General features: G+C 39.3%; 1 protein-coding gene across 19 annotated transcripts in view; it reads right to left on the reverse strand.

Moving 5' to 3' along the window:
* Positions 1–23,424, reverse strand: part of LOC113096129 (forkhead box protein P1-B) — a 175,830-nt gene that overhangs the window by 19,885 nt on the left and 132,521 nt on the right. For 17 of the 19 annotated variants that reach the window (XM_026261609.1, XM_026261608.1, XM_026261605.1 and 14 more), the window contains 5 exons: positions 19,056–19,193; positions 18,147–18,239; positions 13,981–14,122; positions 7,339–7,531; positions 2,478–2,585 (listed from right to left, as the gene is read on the reverse strand). In XM_026261609.1, coding sequence (XP_026117394.1) covers positions 2,478–2,585; positions 7,339–7,531; positions 13,981–14,122; positions 18,147–18,239; positions 19,056–19,193 — 674 coding nt within the window. The remainder of the gene's footprint in view (positions 1–2,477; positions 2,586–7,338; positions 7,532–13,980; positions 14,123–18,146; positions 18,240–19,055; positions 19,194–23,424) is intronic. The other 2 variants (XM_026261610.1, XM_026261618.1) reach the window with 1 other exon arrangement.

Consider the following 23,424-nt stretch of genomic DNA (forward strand, 5'->3'; position numbering starts at 1 on the left):
GACTAATACTGTAGAAACTGTATGCAAATCACAATGAGCAAAGTGCATTTTAGTAAAAGAGAAATACCAAAACTCACACACAGGATGCTACAGGATGCATTTAGTGCAACTAAATGGCAGAACTACGGAGTTTGACCTTTCAATTACCCCAGGTCATGGATGCCCTTGACCTCTTGTAAAAGTGTCCAGATCTGTTCTATAAACCTTCCTGTCCCACTGAAAAAACACACATCAGTTTATCACCGCTTCCTTTATTATTTATTGGAATTGGTATCAACCAGCATGACTAGGTATGAGATGTTTTCCTTTGAAGACATAATAAATATCCGTATGGTTTAAAACAACACCGCCGCACGTCATCGGTTGTTGCCTTTGGCTCGGCCTGCGGAGATCCATGTGACGTTAGTGCGCATCTCTCACTGTTCCTCGCCACGTCGCCCCAGGCGCCCGTCTTTAGCTACCCAGAAAACTCTTATCATCCAGCTAATTTACTCCCTGATTTCAGTTTATGGTTCTTTGGGCCCGTCGGGTGGAGGATGTACATGTGGGAATGTTTAGCGCATGGACGGTTAACACCTTCAGCCTGCCAGCTGAACTCTCACCCAGCCTCGCTTTTTCCAAAAGCGTCTTTGTACAGAGTCTCCAAATGTTTTCTCAACTTGTTCCAAGCAGTTTAGGGCAGACAAGAAAAGTAAACAAGATGTTGCCATGATAAAAACACTTGTGTAAACATTGCAGAGTGTACTTAAAGAAAGCACTTCTCTCTCGCTCTCGAGCTTGTTTTCAGCTCTGAAATGCTAATTTCTCTTATTTCAATAAGCAAATGATGAATCATGGTTTTGGCCAACAGAAAAAAGGCAAGGATGTGAACCGCAATCCAAAAACATACCGTAACAGATCCGCAGTCTAGAAACTCCAGGGCAGCAAATGCTCTTTCTAAGCTCTCGGCGGACAGAGCGAATACACTTCTTTATATTTTCTCCACAGGTAAACACAGATTGGAGACAGATAATGTTATTATCTGCAAAAGTGTTTACACAGTCTGCTCTGGTTTTAAAATGGCTTTAAATAAACTGGCAAGAGAAACCCATGAGCTACAACCCTGAGAGAAACACACACACACACAAGACTGTGGTCGGAGTGCAGCTGTGGTTCTGCTTACCACACGTTTTCTCCTTTTTGGTCTCGGCTTGTGGGTCTTAGAGTCGGGCTTGTTTTAGTTTGAACTCGGGATAATGGAACAGTGTCATATCTTGTTTAGAGTGGGACTAATCCAGCCTGACACACACTCACTGATCTGCTGCCCCAAGGTAAATGTTTTCATCATCTCATCACAAACACACACATAGAGGAGAGAAGTGAGACCAGGTCTTCCTCGGAGCAGGGATCAGGATGAACGCTGTGTAAGCTGTGAACCTTTAGCCTGATCTTGGGTCTAAGTGTTATTTAGGGAGTGTGGAGCAGTGTGTTGGCCAGAATAGACTAGACTTTAACAGCATGGCCGGGTCAGGTTTGATTCAGTTAAGTTTATACAAAGTGGGCAGGTGAACAGGCACTGGTTCCAGATAAAACCAATGCAACAGTCAGTGTGCAGAGTGCTTTAAAAACCCGTGTGGTGCTTGTGAAGGTGATGCAGAACCAATTTGGTCTGCTACAGATCTCGACTATGTCACATAAATAAAAAAAACTCGGACGTTTCTACAAGCAGGGAGAGACTCTGAGACAGAGAGAGAGAGGGAAAGAACTAGAAGAGCTCTTCTTATTGTCTGTAAAAAGGCAGACAAGGGCAAACCCGCTGTACTATCAGAATGTGGGCCACCGTAGATAAACATCCCCACGTGTTTGTTTTGGGACAAAGTGTCAGTAATCACCATGGGGACTGCAGTTATCGCAGGCAGCACAGAACCCTGAAGAAAACCACACCACAGAGCAGGCAAAGAGAACCCAGCCCACACAGAGAGAGGGAAAGGGAATGAAAGAATACTGTAACGGAACACTAGGTTATTTTTTTTTAAAGAGCATACAAAATGTTAGTGAAACATTTAGTAAGAAATGTGCATAGGATTCCTTTTTGGAATTTTGTTTTGAATTTTTTCACAGAATTCCAACATAACCCACACAAAAATATTCTAATTTGAAATGAAAAGATTAGGATCCTTAATAATGCATAGGAATCCTTTAAGAATTAAATAAAATCCAACTGGATATTCTCCAATTCCTAAAGGGTGTTTTGATTTGTTTTGGTTCTTGGTCCCAACTGGGAGCTTTATCCTGCTGGTAATTTTAATAGTCTAGCAGGGGAACTGTATGTTCTATGAGATTTAGTTTTAGTTTTAGTAATAGAATCCTATAGTAGAATCCTATGTGAGAAAAAAAAAAGAAGAAATTCAGTTGGTTCCAAATTACAGTTCCATATCCGATTCCAAAAAACATATAAACAAATAAATTCCAGGTGTGGGTGTGGGTGAGATTCTTACTTCAGGAATGACTGAAAGTCTTCAAACACAGCTTCACACCCTGGCCATTTGCAGACGCCGTGACCGTAGAGAGGGTGACTGTGAGGAGAATGATCATCCAACGTTGATCTATAAGAAGAAAAGACAGATTAGTGTGATATCAAGGCTGCAAGTATTTGATACACAACATATTCATGCATCACTGGACTTTTATGAAAGAGGCTAAAGAGTAATTAATCTCTATAATACTGCTTGATGTAATATTAATGGCTTATCCACTAAAATATGACAACTAATAAAGAAACCTTCCCCTTCATCACAAAAAAAAAAAAAAAAAAAAACACTGCAGCTTGTTGTTTTATTGACACAGCACTGATATGACCACTGACTCCTACAGGAAGTGTGTGATCATTGCAACCATGTGATCTCTGCTTTCAGCAAAGTTGGAGTTGTCAGCCTATCACAGTGCATGAGCTGCCTGGTGCTGGCCAATCAATAGCCAATTATGGGTCTCCTCTGATGCGCACAGAGGAATGCTTTGATCAGGGCAGCACGAGGCTTGGAGAGACAGCACGTCCTTTAACCCTGACCACTGAACCGTGGCCCCTGCAGTCCACCTGGAGCAACAAGTGTTTCCCACAACAGGAAGCTCCCAAATCCATCTGGCCTGCTCCCGCCAAGCGCAAACAGTAAACACACCCCACCTGTTATCAATTTATCCGCCTGCACAGGGTCGTCAACAGCTCAGTGCTGCACGCTCTCATATGAACTACACTGCAGGCACAATAAAGCTTAGCAGCGAAGATCCACCTCCTTTTTTTCTCTCAATTTCAACAGTGTGGTTTATCCGCAGAAGGGAATTTACCTCCATTTGTTCAAATGTAAAATCTAGCTGAATTAATGTGACACAAAGGTTAAGCCTATTCAAACAGCAAACTCTCAGTAGCTTCAATTATCAGGATTTAGAAACACAAGAAAAACAGATTACATTTATGAAATTAATATAATAATATAATATTTATCAACAATCAAAAATAAAATACATGCCTAAAAATATAAGTTTTATTAGACACCTTCAACAAAAAAGGTGTAAAATAGTACTTTAGTATCAATGCAAGACCAAAATAAACAGAAATAATTGATTTTGTCAGAGCAAGACAAACCATGCCAATTTCAATTTTCAAAATAATCTAGGAAAAATCTAGGAGAAAAATAAACATATGCATGAACATATTAAGGCAACGGTTTTCATTTGAAATAAAACTTCATATGTTGAATCTATGAATCTATTTCCTTTTTAAAGAAGAAACATGCCATGCCACGTCTTGTTTTAATTCCAATATGACATTGGCTAAAGCTATATAAATAAGAGTTGAGCTGTGAAAAGCTTAAGGGCTTGTGATTCAGGAAACAAAGCTCATTTTGAACAATGGATGACTAAACGGTTTTAAACGACAACTCCGAGGAAGACTGGATTTCTTCTATACTGACCTCATTCATTCCGTACAAAAAACAACAAAAACAAAGAGTCAAAAGCTTGTCCGTGATCTTGTCTCTATGTTAAAGTGTGTAAGCGTGGTAACTTCTCTGGTTCTTTATTTAAAAATAAGATTGACTTGTATTTAAACTTAAATAGTCGTTTAACAAGCAAAGGTGCCATCTGCTTTGCATTCAAGGTTAAAAGTAAAAAAGGGGTAATAAATGAATAATAATAATAAAAAAGTCCTAGCGCATCAAAAACACCACATGTGCGTTTATATCCTTCATCGGCTCTTACAGCAATAGCCTAAATGCTTTCCTGTGCGGCAGTGTGGCTCTGTCCTATCATCTTTCATTACATTATGGTTTAGGATCGTATTATGATGCACCGAGCACCTAAGTATCATCGTTGCCGACCTAACGAAGAGGAGAGAGGTCTGATGTCTGGAGAGCTCAGACAGGAACTGAGCACTTTGTCACAACACTATTACTCTGCCTCACGTCTTCATGTGGGGAGAAATCAAAGACACACTCCTTCTCTAAGTCTACTGGCAAATCCCCAGACCCCCGACTCAATCCTCTACAGTACGCACAAGCAAATGTCCCCTCCCAACCCCCACCACATGTTTTAATTATCATTTGCAGAGTTGAAGATCAATTAAAAGCGAGGTTAAGGGGCTCGTTTAGGGGGGCAAATCTGATTATTTATCTCTTTAAAACAAATTGTCTGGGTTTAATTCCCCGGAGTGTAGCATTCCTAGAGGATTCTGGGAGGAGAAGGAAGTGGGGCGACTCAAGCAGGGTGACACTCTTTCCCTTTCATTTAAGAGAACTGAAAACTGCCGAAATGGAAGTCAACGTTATATTTTTTTAAACCCGTCCCAGATGCTGAAATAAATAAATGAAAATAAAATAAAAGCCCACTGGGCTTTGGTCAGATAGCGGACGCCTCATTTCCAATCACCTCAGAAAGGTTCACACAGGTTCATGAGTGTTTTTTGTCCCTTATCTGAGCAGCGCTGGGTCGGGTGGACTGACACGTCGAATGCTTTTATCATATTTGGGTGTGCATGAGGTGGTTGTCTCTGTGCAGGCACCAGTGGGAGCCGATGGAGGCTGCTAAAAGCAGGGGAGTATCGTGTCTAAACATGTACGAAGTGATTGAGTTTCTCTCTCCTTCCTTTAAGACGGAAGTGAAAAGACAGTGAATGATGCCGCTGGATGCACTTAAGGTTTTAGTTGCAGGCGTCGCAGCGACTGGCCAGATTTTATATGACACATGAAACGGCCTGCGCGGTGCTTAAGACCCCGGCGGTAAACCAATCTTAGAGAGCTAGGGCAGAGCAGGTCCATCAGTGCACAACCGTCCGCCTGTTTCACGACAAGAGGGACTTGGGAAAACCACATCAATTAAAAGTTCATTAACGTTTGCGTGTAAGGGATAAGTCCACATTTCATTTCTTCTACCCATAACCTTGGATTCCAAGAAACAGAGCTCCTGCAGATTAAAAATGGTAGAAATGTGTTATGTTTTCTTGGAGGCCCCGTAGGGTGTAGTGATGGAGCACGTGTTTGCTAATAAAACTACACGGATATTAATGCTACACAGAAAACCATCAAAGCGCTAAGTTATTAGCACTGTCTTTCTAATGTGCTTTTGCATTGGAACAGTAATGATTTGGATGCATTTCCAGCACTAATTCCACAGCTAACGGATGGAAGAGAGAGGGGTGATCACCTGCTCCCTTTTTCTGACAGATCTGAGATACTCGCTCTACAAAACGCCTTCTTCATTGCATGGGTGCTAAACTGCTGTTGACATCTTCTATAATCTCTGACACAGAATGAGACGCAGGGAGTGAAGCAGTGAGTTTTCAAACATGTCTTTTTGAGTGTTTCAAGCCTGCTATGGCACAGAAGAATTGTGGTGTTGTGATTGAGTACTGGTTGTTTATGCACTTTGAGGAAACGAGATGATAGACTGTTACTTTCAGGGGAGTGGGAGAAAAAGAACTAGAGAAATAAAATAAGTTTGCATATGAGTAAGTGGCTCGGTTTAATAAACCAGTGAGCTGCCTACCTAGACAGCATAATAGGGTGAATATTTAATTAAGGGAACTTTTTTTTTTTTCTCGAGTGTGATTGCAAACAACAAACGATCATTCTAGTTGTAAAGAGTAGAACGTTTTACTCTTGAATTACATATTTCCCCATCTTCCCCTCAAGTTCCTTTCTATCAGAAAAAAATTGTGCTTCTAAATGAAGAATCACACAACTATGCAGCAATTAAGGGAATGTTAAACTGTATGCATAATTCTTTGCAGGGTGCACTGCAAAATGTTAACGTCAAAACTAACAATCAAGGGTCTTATGGCCTGTTTGTGTGGCACAAACGAAAGGAAGAAAGAAGTGCTCTACACTGGTAGAAAAAAGCAGCTACACATGTATGTGAACTCTCCCTTTACCTTCAACAAGGGCTTGTTTTGCAGCACTAAATGTGCTTTCATTCGCATTGCTTTCATAATGACATGTTGGTTTTGATCAGCCAAATCTAAGTCAGATGTGAAGAGAGAGAGAGAGAGACAAATAAATGAGCTCATAGTGCCTGGAGGCTTCTCACCAGCGGTTCAAAGATCAGGCCTGAACACATGAAAACAAGCAAATGTGTTATAAACCAAATTAATCTCTTCCTTAAAGACGGAGCGATGCAATGCTTCCTACAAATAAATCTTTATGTCAGAGCTCTGAAGAGGCTTTACAGTATTTAGCAAGTGTTGTGTGTTAGTGTAGTGCAACTAGTACGTATAACTCTACTGAATCACCTGCACCGTATGTACATTCATTCAGAATTCAGAGAAAAACTGTTGTAATGACAAATCTATCTTTCAAGTTTTGTTTAGGATACCATAAAAAAATTGAATCATTTTAAAATAAACTTCACATTCCTGCCTCCATAAATAAATAAATGAAAGTAATTATTAGAAAAATAAAATGCACATACTTTGGAGCATAATTCCTATAAAATAGGCCAGTTGCCATAATAATTAAAAACTAAAGAAGAGATTTTATTTCCATTACAGTAATCTAACCGTTCTAACAGTGCCATTCTCCCAGGTGTGTAACTGGAAATCCCTGATGAACAGGACTAAGCAGACCGGCCTGGTCTTTAACGAAAATGCCAAGGTACTTAGCAGCGATAAATTAATATTCATATGCAGGAAATGCCCTGTGGGTACCTGTCCATCAAATTGGCTTCCCTTGAAGGGATTTCCACCTTCAACAGGGGCAATGGTGCCTCAGTGATGCCAAGAATTAGATACAACTGAATAAAAATAATCTCACACGTGTATCCTCTAGATTTCAGCAGTGTCTCAAACTGTGCCTGATGTCTGAGCAGTCTTACCCCTCTCTCTTGAGCGAGTGGCTGACGTACTGGCCGTTGGTGGATCCATGCTGGTTGTGGTTTTTGAGGGGAACGGGGGAAGGGGACGACAGGTCCAGACCCCGGTGACCGTTATTGGGCACGCTGTTCTCCTCCTTCACATGGCTGTTTGTCACCTCCTTCCACAGCTGCTGCAGTTCGGCTGGAATCATGCCTGCCACAAACAAATTGGATAATTAAATCAATTAACAGCTAATCTGGTTCTACTCATGGCATAATTAAATAAAAAACAAGGGCTCAGTAAACAAAAGGGGGCATTAATTATTCCACTACAGGCTGATACGAGGCGCCTGCCCTCTCGCTCTGCCATTCTCTTTCTCTCGCTTGCTCTTTTTCCCTTACGTGCTACGCGAAGCGTGTTTGTGTACAAAAATTTCCTGGCATTCACACACATTTCATGCTTGAAGTAAATAATTAACATAGAGACAAGGCATGAAATCTGAATAATCACAATTATTCCTCTGACAAGGAACTCAGCCAGCTCTTTCTCACACACACACAAAACAAGACCACGAAAACATCCCTCTCCGTGAGAGAGAGAGAGAGAGAGGGAGAAAGTGAAAGAACGAACAAGCCCCCAGGGTAATACTCTCGAAAGCATGTTAATGTGCAAAATGCTTAAAGTTTTGCACCGCCTCCAATTGACACAGACGACTTAAACCTCATTTAACAAGTCAAGCACACTGCGGCTCATGCGTCCTTTGAAAAAAGAGAGAAGATAAGTGGGAAGAAAAATTGCTTGAAGACAAGATGTTGCCTCAATGCTGTGACAGACGCACAAACACTTACATCACACCCATATACGCAAAGTGTTTCATGTAGCTGACTCTACAACTCAGCACTACCAGGATGAGAACTATAAGAAGGAAAGAAAGAAAGGGCTATTAAAGTAATCCACTTGAGCGGCCACGATATTTAGAAGTGTTTAAATATTATGGCATGATGCTGAATTTAAAGATAATATATATATTTTTTTATGTTTTTGAAAGAAGTCTCTTATGCTCACCTGGGCTGCATTTATTTGATACAGAATACATTTTTTTATAAATAATAAAATTATTATATATATATATATATATATATATATATATATATATATATATATATATAAAATTGGGAAAACTGTTACAACTAAAGCCGAACTTTTTTCTATTTTAATATACATGTATATTAAATTGTCATTTATTCCTGCAATGGCAAAGCTGTATTTTCAGCATCATTACTCCAGTCTTCAGTGTCACATGATTCATTAGAAATCACTCTAATTTGCTGATTTGGTGCTCAAGAAACATTCTGAAAACAGTTGTGCTGCTATATATTTTTGTGGAAACTGTAATACTCTTTTTTTCAGCATTCTCTGGTGACTTATAAGTTCAAAACAAAATAACATATTTGAAACAGATCTTTTGTAACATGCAAAATGTCTTTACTGTCCCTTTTGATTAATTGTGCCCTTGCTGAAAAAAAAGTATTATTAAAAAAAAGAAAAAAAAAAGAAAAAGAAAAAGTGACCTCAAACTTTTAAACCGTACTCTATACTATAAAGACATATACAAATGTATGCATTTAGACAAAATCTAAAAAAGATAGAGACGGGGATTAAGAATGGAACTCTGAATGGAACGCACACACTGTGTGACTTTATAAAGTTCTTTATATGTTCTTTGAAATTAAATGGGAAGGGGCTGTTTTGGGTGGTGGGGGATCAATCGCTTAACATTGCAATTAAATAGATTTTCGAAATGAGTGAAAGCAATTTTTGTCTTGGTTATCTTCATTTGTCTCCTTGTTTTCCCCTCCCCCTCTCGCTCTCTCATTCTCTCTCCTTCATAATAATTCTCTTTACAGATACTAGAAGTGGCCTCTTTCAAGCACTCCGGCGTAATACATTTGTGCAAGAATCGCTTAGTCTTAATTTATTCCTGTTGTGGCCAAATAAAGGCGAGGTGAAGATCTCAATACGATCAGCAGAAAATATTTTTAATTTGATAAGCTACTAAAGATTTTAATTATGCCAGTAATGGAGAGCAGTAAGCTAATGAGGCGGCTAAGACTCCAGAGAGAGAGACAAAGAGATAGAGCGAGAGAGACTAAAAACTGTGAAATGAGTCTGGTAGGACTGCCATAAATTCACACGCGTTCGTTTGCATATAAAAGAGCCAGCGGAAATTATTGCAGGACGAATCAATAACCTTCCCACGTGCCACGTGGCATCTTTCGCTTCCTTGGGCTTTTTTCTGTCATCTTGCAGTGTTTTAACGTCCTCGTGAAACTCTGACAGCGGTCTCTGAAGATGTTGACTCGCTTGCTTTTTGTCTTTGCTGTTGTCATTGCAAGGGAGGGAAAACTTGTCCGTGTGGATTCAAGAAGGTCATGGCACTGGTGATTGTTTTTGGGTTTGGACATAGAGAGGAACAATCATTTTCCCCCCACTTGGAGCGCGGTGACAGTGTGCGATGTATTTTTAGCCGACGTGCTTGACAGGGCGGCCCTCTCTCCCTCAATTACCCACAAGTCCAGGTGACCCCGACACCACTGTTTACTGAAACGAATCCAAGCCGGAGAGAGGAGGGGGAGCTGATGAGAGGGCTAACGGAGTGGGACGAAGCTGTCTTGTTGTGTCTGACACCCCCCATAAACCTTTTTCCTCTGCAGGTCTGTATCTCACTCTAAGTCTTGGTTTCCATTCCCCGTCTCTCTCTTTCCCACAGATGTATCTCTCAAAATCGTCTGCATATATCTTTGCCTGACCTCTCAACCGATCTGGCAAACGTCACGGCATTATCGCTATTTAGTAGTGGATGATGGATGTGACGTTCCACAGATAGCACACGGCATTAAAACAGTTCTTTGTCCTTAAATCCGTCTTGCAAACTCCAGATCGCTTTAACAGCCCTAAAGTCATTTTTCAGCCACGCATCTCCTCTCATTAAAAGCCAAAGATACACACTTGCGCTTTTAAAAAATGGATGTCATTGAGACGTTTGACTGATCGCCGGCGAAGCAACTCAATTTTTACCGCAGCAGGTAGCGGCGACACCCAGACAGAGGCCCCGAACTCTCGCTTCAACCTTTTCCTGTCCTTGTACCCCGGTACCCTGGTGACCGTGTTCGAGCAAGCGGAAAGTTGATTTAAGGTTCACAACCACATTAGTTGTGGCCCATCAGCAGCCCGATAAAAAATGCTGTCGCGCGCTGGGGCCACGGAAAGCGGCAGCCACGTGTTTCTCAACGAGCCCGCCGCTACGCCACTGGGGGCAAACTGACACTACTATTAGTTTATTGTTCTGTGAGGCAGAGATATTCTCTCCCTCCAGTTAAAGGGGCTATGATCACTGGGGCCTTTGATATGCAGCCCTAAGGCCTAAAATATGTTCCTCCCTAATGCTACAGAAGCTATTAAACAGTGTCGCACTGCCAGTCGATCAATCACTGCCAGTGAGGCTGGACGAGGGTCCGGAGTCCCCTGATGGGTCCGTGCACATCACGCTTCATGCCTGGTCACATTCACTGCTTTCATATTAGTTGCAAATTTGTCTTGTCGGTGTCCTGTGGCACTTGACTAGACAACTTAACTAATGTGCGGCTAGGGATGCGAATGAACTCCAGAACTAGAAGGATTCACAACATGTGTGTAGGACGACACAGATTTGGATGAGAGTGGACTAATAGTGTGGAAGATGAGGGACAAACACACATCCGACTTCAAAGTCAAAGCAGAAGACTAGGCCTCTTCTGCTTAATTCAATTGTGTTAACATAAAATTGAGTTCTTCACGAATGTGATTCACTCCCAGCCCCCCGACCCAAAAACAGAAAACAGATATATATAGTTTTATCAAGTATAATGTTCATTTTCCCACCTAATTTTAGCAAAATGCTGAAAAAGTAAACAATAATGATAAAAAAAACCAAAAATGCTATTTATTTTTACTTTTTATTAAATTAAAAATAAAAGATTCTTCAACAAGTCAATATAAAGACTCAAAAAGCCCAAAAAGAAGATTTCTTGTTCCAGCTATCAGAGGATCCACAGTTACTCCTGTACTGCATTCACACTCAGAATGACTATTTAGGGGATTCACTCCATACTCCATATGGTTGTTACTCCCAAAAACTGTGTAAGTGTAAAAATATTGTACTCCTAATGCATTGTGTACGTGGCACGAGAGAAATGGTTTAACTCTACAAAATACAACTCATCTGTCTGCATTTCTTGAATATTTATCTGTTTTGTAGGTTTTCTCACACTATTACTCAAACTGCTAAATCCACTTTTTTTTTTTACTAGACCCAGTTTATGATTTTATCTCCTCCAACACATTGTTATAATTCATAGCAGACTTCAGTTGACCCTCTCCAAAACATTAAGTCAAAAAGTCCAAAAAGTGATCCAACCTCGAATACAACGGACTAAAACACATGGTTTTGATTGAAGTCTCAGATGTCTGCGTTGTGCCAGAATGCTAGCTTGCATACTTGTAAACAGTCTTTTAAATCTAGTAGAAAATAACTGGATGTGCCTGGACACTAAATGTAAAGCTTTGATGTAAAAAGATTTTATTCAAACATCAAAGATAGAGGGTCTAATAAATAAGCCAATTTCAGCCCATGTCACTGGCCGGGTAATCTTCCTTAGTAGCTTGCCCAAGCACATAATCGCCACACACACATAAGGAGGTAACATAAGTTATCGCACCAATGCTACTTAGCTAACTACTGAATTTTGTAGATTACATCTTGCGAATGTAAAACTGGGCTGCTGGAGCATGAAAGAATGCAGTGGAGTGTGAAAGAAAAAAAGGCCATCAATAACTTTTAACAGTGAAGCAGAAAATGTGTAGGACACATACACACAAACACACACACACACACACACACACACACTGACAAGTGTTTTAATCAGGGTTTGAAATTACCCCCCATGCAAGCCAAATTTGGCCCCAGTTTTACTGTCCCATTCGACCTGTAAAACATCTCAGGTTGACATCTGACAAGGAACAGTGTTGCTTAAACAAGTGCACTTGAAGAAACATACTGTATTTGATTCTATTGATGAATTAAAAAAAAATCTAATCAGAGTGGCTGATTTTGTATACTTTTTTGTATTGTATTGTATTGTATTGTATTCGGTACCAACAAAATTCAAGGATTTCTAAAACTATTATGGTTACCCAATCAGGTGTATCCACTCTCTTGGACCAATACTAGACAAACAGGTTCTAAACTAGGAAATAATCCACCCTTCACTGCCAAGCACACTTATTATATATGCATACAATATCTTGTGTTCTGCAGTAGAAAATCAGCATGTGTCCTGTCCTGTTTTTCATTACTTTCCACTGATTGGGCCTTTCATGCAATGTTCCTTGTGTAACGACTGCTCTGAGTAGTCATTCAATCACTTGTTAGAGTAATAAAATTGTTTTTTTTTGCCAAGATGGCCTCCTGTTTGACACTAGCCTGTGGCTTCTCATTGTAAAGCATCGCCTCGCCCAGCCCCAGGGCAACGTGGGTATGTTGAGTGGCTCAGCTTTCTGACTATGCCCTGAACAAACAATAACAAGACTGAACAAACACAGTTTGTATTTGCGTGTTACCCAAGCACCCCCTCCCCAGCCTTCATATGGCCTTATCTTGTTATGGACTTGTTTGTCTTAGCCAGAGAGGGTACAGTCAGCTTTCGAAAGAAAGAAAACAAAACTCAAAACAAAACCGGTATGAATGCAGTCTTTGTCATTCTCTTGCTGCTCCTTAAGTAAATATGACAAGGAAAATAAAGCAATACACCTCCTGGAAAAACACCTTTTGACTCATGGACTGCTTGTGAAGTGATTAATCTTCCACCAGTTTAGCGGGTTGAGGTTAGAAAACAATGGTGCTAGTATGTTTAGGGGCTGAAGGGGAGCCAACATAAGACAAAAGAGATAAAACAAAGATATACTGTATGCATATGTGATGGAAGAGTGGAAAAGAAAGAATAACAACAAAAACTATCATTTACAAAGAATATAAAGGCCTATTCCAATTTTTTTAAAACATATTCTGACTATGGGAAACAAACAAACAAATAACCAAAAAAGCCATATCAGGCAAGCAGTGTAATAAGATGTGATATTTTTTGGAGGCTGATGGAAATTTATGTTCACTTGGTCCACACATTTTCCTGCACTAAAAAAATATGTTGTCCTCGAAGAAGTTTTTTGGTCATTCAAAAACAAAAATGTATTCCTATAGACCTGGTCATGTGGAGTGCATTAATTTGCCCTGAAATTTAGCAAAACATAATGAAGATACTCATAAAAAATAGTCCATACATTTATATATCTATAAATATAATTATATAAATAAATATAAAAAACCAAATTTTTAACCCAGATTTAACAAACAAACAAATTAGAAACATAATGGGAAACATAAAAATCCATAGCAGGCAAGCAGCGTGTGAACAGAAGTGATGTTTTCTCGGAGGCAGGAGAAAATCCATGTTGTAATCATGTGATTAATGTTATTGAACTTTTCATATGAATTTTGTCTGCAATTTCTGTTGCTTGCTCTTGGTGTGAAAATCCTCCTAAGGGGCGATGGAAGTGTCTGTGCTTACCCTGAGTGAGGGAGTGCAGGGGCAGAGTCTGGTTGGGCTGAATGGACAGCAGCCCTTGTCTCTGCAGGCTCAGGAGATGCTGCTGCTGGAGCTGCTGAACCTGAAGCAGCTGCTGCTGGAACGCCAACTGCTGCACAGACACCTGCCGAGGGAGACGGCGAGAGGATGAGAGGTCTACATATCATCCCCACACTCACAAACAATTATGTCAACACGTGCACAAACATGCTTATTCACTCAGGACTGATAAACGCACACACACACAAACACGCATGCACGCACACAAAGAGATGTGGACAGGTACATTCCCACATTGCAGTCCCATCTTAATTAACAAGGAGTCGGGGAGGCTCATGACAAATAATGAAATGTTGTTAATCATTCCTAATAAGAGCCACAGGATTTTAATTATGGCCATTCATAACTCCACAAACACCTGTGACTGAAAGGAGCTCTGTAATATTCAGCAGCGTGTAAGTGCAGAGCCAGGGGAGCCAACCGATTGTCTCCTTTGGATAAATCAGGGCTGTGAAGTAACGGAGAGCTGATATATATATATATAGAGTGATTCATTTTCTCATACTGCATAAAATAATTTCTGAGTCAGAGAAAACTAAACATAGATTGATGATTTTTTTCTTTATAATGTGAAATGTGCAAACGTACACAAAATAAACAGGATTATTTTTATGCATTTATTGCATTTGACATAAGTTTATGTGATTTTATCTAGATAGAATGTTTAACACTTTATTAAACTGACTATGACATGTATCGCAGTGTATATCATATCACGATGGAGTTTGGGTTAAGTGTCTTCTTTTGGAGACAGATGGCAATATATCACTTACTCGCATCTGGACAGATGGAATGGAGTTTCATGAAAAAGGAAAGTGGCAAAGGACTGGGGAAATTTTGAGAGGAAGAAAGGGGAAGGCTAGTAAAAGTGGAGGGGAAATAGGGAGAAGAGGGTGTTGAAAGACAGAAGGAGAGGGAGGAATGGGCGAACGAACTGCTGCGTCGTCAGAACGATAAATGGAAGGAAATTAGCTAACATCCCCAATCGCCTCTCAGTCAAAACAAATGGGCGATGTGATGAAGATATGGGGCTACTGAACCCTCCCGTTGACCCCTTTCAACACTAGCACTGTTGTTTATGACCTCTTCAGTGCATTACGACAATGGCTAAACATCCGCTATAATCATGGGACGTTCCTCTGAAGGTTTCTGATGGCCAGAGGTGAAAAACAGGACCCCGAGGGTCACGTGTTTGTGTGTATGCGTGTGTTTGTTGGTACATTAAAGAATAAACGTGGCTTTGCCAAGCTGTGCCGCACCCTCTTTCCAAACACAGGATGCTTCACTTTGTGTTTACTTCTCCGAACAGAAGGCACACAAAAAAGGTCCCGCAGCACAGGCATGGACAGGTCAACCTTTAGACCCAGAACAGATCTGAAACAGCCTGATAAAGTGCTCGCTCTCTTTTTTCCTCTCTCATTCATGGTCCACCCATCCTCATCTGCCTGTCACGGGTCTGTTTCTTTTTCTCTCTCTCTCTCGGCTCAAACCCTGATCACGAGGCTTTAATGTCAATGGTTGGCGCGGTGGTAGTGCAACATATGCAAGCTGTGGAGCTCCCACTGAGAAGCAAGGTTCGGTTCCAGGTCATGTCCTGATCACAGTACCATTGTGTTTTCTTTCACCATCAGGACAATTAAAAGCAAAAAGTTGATGGTTTTGCTGTAACCTTTATAAGGTTTAAAACACAACACAAAATAAAAAAACTGAGAGGATTTAATTGAATTGTGAACAAATGGCTTACATCAGCAAAAAGGTAATTCTGAGAAAATAAAAAAATTCTGAAAGACTTTTTATATAAAAAAAGTAAATTAAGCATATTTAAATATGTATGAATAAAATATACGGATTAACTGTTTAAAGTCACTGTGAAAACAAAACTGACAATTCTTATTGTTTATGGAATATTGCAGTTTGTATTACACGTGATTTATCCATGAAATTCTTGTTTAAAATTAAAATAAATTCCCTCACTGAACAATCCAATCAATTCCTAAAGGACAAAAAAGTTCCGTCCAACATTTTTTTCTCATTTGAGGAAAACATTTCTCTCAAATATGTCACAATAAGGAGGAAAACATGACTGAACACAAACTTCTGTTTCACGCGGACTTAAATTGTAAAAAAATTGGGTGCTAACCTCTTTACAATAAGGTTAAATTCATTTACAATAATGCATTAAGTATCGTATTATTATTTTATAGCATTTATTAGTCTAATGTTCTTTTATAAAACTTGTTATAATTTAAAAAAAAATTACATTTAAAAATGTAATTATAAACATATAAAGTATAAAGTATTAGATCATGATAGCTATTCCATGTTAATAAATTGAACCGTATTATAAAGTGTGTTCATTTCCATCTGTAAATCACCCTGCAGGAGAGCCTGGGCCACTCAAGATCTTCCTCGGCACACGAGCACGAGTCAACCTAATGCCGGCCCGGCTTGCGAACGGGAGGTTAACTCGGAGTGGCACGCGAGAGAGGCGAGAACAGAGCAGATGACAACATGATCCAGACTGACGCTGGCAGGCCCTTTTATTGCCTCGCCTCCAATCCAAAGTTAAAAATCTTTGAAAACCTAAGAAATTTTGTTGTCTTTTAAATAAAAGAGGCACAAAGCAGCAGCGGGGGGTTATTGTCTGACCCCCGTGGGGGGAGTCGCTGCAACAATTCGTATTCCATCTTTTGAAGGCTGTGTGAGAGAAAGCCGAAGGAGGGGGAGAGAGGGAGCGTGCGAGAGAAAAACACGCATAGACGGAAGAGAGCCTCTCGAGGGCTGCATCAAATTCCTGTGATCATACATAATACTCTTTAAAATGGTGTTTTTCTTCCTGTTCGTCACGTTCCATTCAGCTGATCAATTGTTTCTCCTTTTGACGATTCCACCTTCCCTCTTTCAACCCCCCTCCCCTTCTAGAGTCCCCTTCCCCTCGTCTGTCCTTCTGACACCAGAGAGAGGGAAAGAGAGATAGATAGAGAGTAAGAGTGACAGCTTCTGTCAGAGGCAAGAGAAACAGTCCTGTCGCATTGATTTATGGAGGCAACGCACCACAACTTGTCCAAACTGAAGCCCCCAGTTCATTAATTAGCGAGCTGGGGGACTTTGAAGTAAGCATGTGGGAACGTGTGTGTGTGTGTGTGTGTATTTTACAACATTTGCCTTCATTTATGCGCTCTCTATCTCTCTGGTTACAGAATGAAGCTCTCTGTGGGGAAGTTAAAAAGTGAAACTCTGATTGTCTTTGAACTGCTTTTGACCGCGCAATAATCGCTTCTTTTGTCCAGAGCATTGCCTTATCCTGCTGTCATTAGAGCAGCCAGAAACACAGCTGGTGATACAGCCTTGAAACGAAGGAAGACAGAAAAAGACAAAGAGGTAGAACACTTCAGACATACTACAACTGTGCCATATTGCTGTCAATGGGGAAACCGCACATACCCTTCACTCTGGTCATATTGTGTACACACATATAAATACACAGAGCGCTCACGAAAGGATCTATATGGATTCTGTGCACAGATTTCTTGTAGAATCGCAAATGTTTGTTTATGGAATATTTTGGCAAATAAGATTGCACTTTTAGATTGATTTAATACATTTTATGGTGACAAAACAGCACAGATTGTTCCACCAAATACATACTGAAAATGCAGAAATTCTGGGTTAACTCTAAAAAATGTGCTCTAACCAAGTTTTTTTTTTTTTGGTCAATTAACAACACAGAATGTTCAACAGTCTGTCAAAACATACTCCTCTTCACACAAGTTTGGGTCAGTGAGATTTTTTTTCTCTATTATATTGGAAAGGCAACGTCACATCAAATACATTTTATTTCTGGTTAGCACAAAAAAATTGCGTTAACTGCTGGTTATATTTTTATACATGTAGAAATAGATATGTAGAAATAGAAGAGCAGGAAAAGGTTCTTCCTATTAGTCAAAGCTCAAAATAAGATGACACGGTGGCGCTGGAATGGTTTTGCTTTTGTACTTCTGCTGGTGGGAAACAGCTGCTGGATACACTGGGGGCAGGTAATGAACACCAGGGCTGAGTGTACATGTAAAGTAATCCAGTCAGCATACCTCTTTACTCTGCTGTTTGCTGCCATGCTGCTGCTGGATGAGCTGAAGGTGGAGTTGTTCTTGCTGTTTCTTGTAGAACTCCTGGAGTTGCTGCTGCAAAGTCACACAGAGTCATAAATTAAAGAAGCCTCCTCGGTTTTTCTGTTGTGTTTTATTTTATTCCCCTAAAGTTCAAGTATAATGTTACAAAACAGATTTTACTTAGATCCTTACAATTATTTAATTATTTATTTTACAAGATATTTTGCTACAGTACAACACATTACCTAAAATCTTTCATATTCAATATTTGTTGCATAATACTACTTATTTCTTGGAATCAGAAAACATGTGCATGAGGAAGGAGTTTTGCAAGTTGCATCCCTCACTCATTCTTCAAAACCACTCAGAAAATAGTTCACAGATTCCCTGAGAATCAGGAAGAACCTACAGTCAGAGAACATCCACATCAAGCATATTCCGAATGTGTGGAATTCTTTGAGTCATGTGTCACAGATTTACCATAGAATTGCTTCATTAATACGTCTGAAAGATCCCATTTGATGGCCATCAAGACATTTTTTTCAAGACACTATATATAAATACACACACATACAATATATATGAAAAAATATGTACATGTTTTTTTTATGTCTATATTTATATTCATATATATATATATATATATATATATATATATATATATATATATATATATAAACATAAAATTTTTCTGAAATATACACATGTATGTGAATGTATATACTTAATGTACACAGTACACATACATATATTATGCAAACAAAAACTTTTATTTTGGATGCGATTAATCATTTGAAAGCACTATAAATGTACAATCTATTTTTTGCCAAAGCCTGAGTAATATCTGAGACATTCAAACAGAAGGAGAAACAGAATGAGAGCCAGTACCTGCTGTAACATCAGTGCTTGTTGTTGCTGCAGTAACAGCTGGAGCTGCTGGGGGCTCAGAACTTGGTGTTGGAGGATTTGCTGCATCTGCTGAGGAGTTATGACCTGTGGTGTCATCATAGCAACAGAAACTGGGACCTACACAAACACAGGAAGAGGACAGACACATGAATACAATGACATCTGGATAAGCACAATACAATACACTAAAGATAACATATCACATGTCCTATCAGTAGCCTGTCACCAGAAGAATGTGCCAACAAGAGATCAAGATCTGTTTCTCTAAAACCACCTGAGGAGCTTTCAGAAGCAGTGATATGAGAAGCCAAAGCTGCACTGACTGATGGGAGACTGACAGATACAAAGAGAAAACCCATACACAAACACACTCCAACAACCACCACATCATCAAACGTCCCACTCCACTGACAAGGCCACTGGTCATTATTCTGGAGTGCTTGTCCGTGTTTTGCTTGTGACTGCGTGAATGCGTTTTGTATTTTCATTTTTTTTCATGATTGTATTCCACCCTCTTCATCAGCGTGAAGCATCTTGTCCCTGCGATGCTTTACTAAAATGGGTCACAACTCTCCTGGTATAGCGTTTCGTTGTGTACATAAACTTCAAATCGCTGAATATCAATTAACACGAATCTAACCGTGTCAATGCAGGATGCGCATTGTTCGTTACGTCGTCAAATATAATTCAGGTGTATGGAAAAAAAGGTCCCTCTCTAAAAAAAAAAACAATATCAAAACACACATTAAAGGGCACACAAACAAGCTCAAGCGGAATAAAAAGGGTGAGCATATTATGGCCGGAAGGGAAAATGACGTGATGACATTGAGAGGGTCCTCACGTTGTTGACAGGGGTCTTTAATTAGAAGAGAGGCTGCGTGAATACAGTACACGCATGTGTCTCAGTGTCAGCTTTTCTCTATGATACTCCGTGCCATTAAAATCTCCTTTGTGACATTGGGTGACAAACCACGTCTGTGCTGAACTTGATAGCGGCGGGCATTTGCAACTGTTAACATATCCCCAGCGTGTTTTAGCGAGCATGTGTGAGATCGCAGAAGTATGTCTCACATCTGCTCCTGATTGGCCAGACATTTGGGCGACAGTCTCCCTTCACCAAGGTTACCCCAATTGCATCTGATTCAGAACCGCTGACATGGGTTTGAATTTGTCCCGTCTCGATGAACGTAATTGAGTCTGTTCTTTCTGACCTCTGCACGGTCTCCACCTATTTCAGACCACCCTAAGTAAAAAAAAAAAAAAAAACAGAACATTTTCCTAAATATACTCAGTATTACAAAGATGGGGTTAAATGTGTTATAAACTCATAACCAAAATGGATATGTGGTGCTCGGATCAAAGTAAAGCACAAGCACACACCCCAAACACACGGGTGTCACGTCTTAATATGCGGCCCATTTTTCACATGGCTTAGCGCACCATTTGCATAGACTGCACCCTTTGATTTCTTCATTTCACAGTCATTATGCACTCATGTCCTTTTTTCTCAGTGCCACTAATTTTGATGAACTATTCTGAAGGTCAGACGGGCAGACGGGTGGGTGGTGAGACAATACAAGCTAAAACACAGACGCCAGACATGAGTGTACATTTGGCAACGAAATACTTGCTAATTTGATCAATTTAGAATTTGCTGTGTAACTTTATAATTGAGATACTATTATAGTTTTTATTTAGATTTTAAAATAGTTCTTATAATTCAAGATTAAGTAATTTTGTTGTGTTATTATGTTGTTATTATAATTAATTAATGCCTACATAGTTCTTGAAATGTAATGTTTAAAAAGAGTAGCTGATCTTTTTACTCAAATCTATGAAATTTGAAATGATTTAGATGAAGATTTTCAAAGTAATATTTAAACAAAGATTATCTATTTGTAACATTTTCATACATGTTTGAGAGATTTGTGGTTTTGAGTTAACTTCACTTTTGAATTATGGTTTTGAACTTTTTCCTATTTATACAAATTTCCTAATTAAGACAACTTTATACATAAACACAAACATTTCAATTTGCATTAAACTTTGCATTTATGCATTCATATTTCTACTACTATCTATAAAAAAACTTTTTTGAAATTACCATACATATTTACTAACATACTAAACATTTTGCTACATTTTTTTTCTTAAAACCAAGAAACATTTTTAAATAGATTTTTTAACAGTTCCAACTACTAAATTAAAACTTTATAATATTTAATTTGACATAAATGTAAATGCTTTGTAAAAGAAATAACAACTACAATTTACTAACTTCTCAGGCCATAACAAATCACAACTCCAGCCTGTTCCAATTAAACCCTTTATATCCACACCTTACAGACACACTGACACCAGCTTCACACCCTCATTTACTGCATGAATGTGTGCATGTGTGCATGTGTGTATGTGTGTGTGTGTGTCCACTTCTACCAAACCTCAGCCCTAGCGGAAAGGCTATTACAGCTCACATTTTACTGCCCATTACCACTGAGGTCATTAGTGGAGAGAGGGATGGGCCTCCTCTTAACCTATTGATCATTGTAACTACTAGCATTTAATCCGCTGGTGAATGAGCTGGAATCTCTTTAAGACAGGCCCGCCGCAGAAGAGAAGCACTTCAGCTGAAAAATATCATCCTGGCCACTATATCAGCAGCACTTAAGAGGAGTGAGGGATACCGCTTCTTACTGCTCAGAGCTGTTCGCTCTTCTCCTCTGGCCGTAATTGTGGAAATGTGCGAAATGAAATTATTATTATGAATTGCGGTAAACGACCATATCGCTTGATAAGAGGTGAGGAAAGTACAAATACATATTTCAAGTAGTCTCATGATGAAAGCGCTATGAGATACAGCAGATATCTGGTTAAACGAGATACAAGGAATTTTATGAATGCATATTTCAGCTGTCATTTGGACAGTTTTAAATAACATGGGACTCGTTTGCTCGGAAAAAGAAAGAATTGTTAAGAGAGGAAGAAAGGGGGCAAACTGGAGAAAGCTGACGGTAATGAGAGGTGTAGGCCAGGTGTGAGTGTAGCACATTAGCACACACACACACACACACACACACACACACACACACACAGAAACTATAACATACTCAAACAGCTGCTATGTGACTGTAGGCAATGTGCTAGCGCAGGCCTGCTGTCCAACAGCCCTACCCACACACACACACACACACATGCTGTACACTCAACATTTACATGCCAACACATGCAAAAATTTATAAGCAAGTCTGACACTAAATTTTTTAAAATATAAAATACCAAAACTTTTAAGAAATCGTTAAATGAAAAAAATTAAAATAAAAATAAACAAAAACTCACACATTAAAAAGGCAAGCATAAATGTTTTTTTATGTAAACCTAAAAGAAGTAAACAATAACAAACTAACAATAAATAGATAAACGTAACAAAGTAAATGTAAAACAAAAAAAAAAACATAAAAGGGTAAAATAAGTAAATGCAACAAAAAGTAAACAAAATGTTATAAGATAAAACAATAATACAAAAATTTAAATATTTACGCAAAATATACATCTGTTAATAACTTTGCTTCTTTAAGTCCACATAAAGCTGTAAAATTTATGGGAATAAAAACTGATCATTAAATTTGATTTAACTCGAAGGTGTTCAATCTGAATATGTACAACACCAGAATGATGCCAGCTGGGAGATCGAGCGTACTGGACGCAGCTGCGGATCTAGCTCATTTGAGCCTGGTACTCAAATTCACCATCCAGTTCATCTTCAGTATGACTATGAGAAGGAAACCGCATCCAAAAATACGGCTCTAATGAGGAAACATCTGACACACATCTGACGAACCTCAGAAACACTGATACTGACTTAATGAAGAACGCATTCTTCCTGAGAGAGCAAAATGTCATGCACGGAGAGAACGAGAGAAAGAGAGATAGGCAATTAAGATGAAGAGTGAAGGGGGGCAACTTCAATCAGAGCGCCTCACACATTGAACTGGCCGCACGGAAACAGGTTGCAAAGAAAGAAAGCAAGAAAGAGGGCAGGAAAAAAAGAAAATCAAATTTTAATGCCAGCTCCCCGGTGTCATCTTGTTTTGTCAGGACATCAAATAGAATTGAGAAGTACAAAATAACAAGCCCTTGAGAAATCAGAGGAGGTTTGGTCTGTTTGAAGCCTCTTGGTTTACCTTGTCCAGAGATATAGGGAATAGCATTGTCCGTGCGCTCATTTGGCACAGCGTGCCGCAAAAAAAAAAAGGGATTTTTATATTTCATGCGTGGTGTAATTATTTATTTGAATGTGCAATTTTCATTTCAAGAAATTCAGTTTAGTTCAAAATTGCAAAAGAAGTAA

Source organism: Carassius auratus, chromosome 6 (genome assembly GCF_003368295.1).
Source record: "Carassius auratus strain Wakin chromosome 6, ASM336829v1, whole genome shotgun sequence".
Lineage (NCBI taxonomy): Eukaryota > Metazoa > Chordata > Actinopteri > Cypriniformes > Cyprinidae > Carassius > Carassius auratus.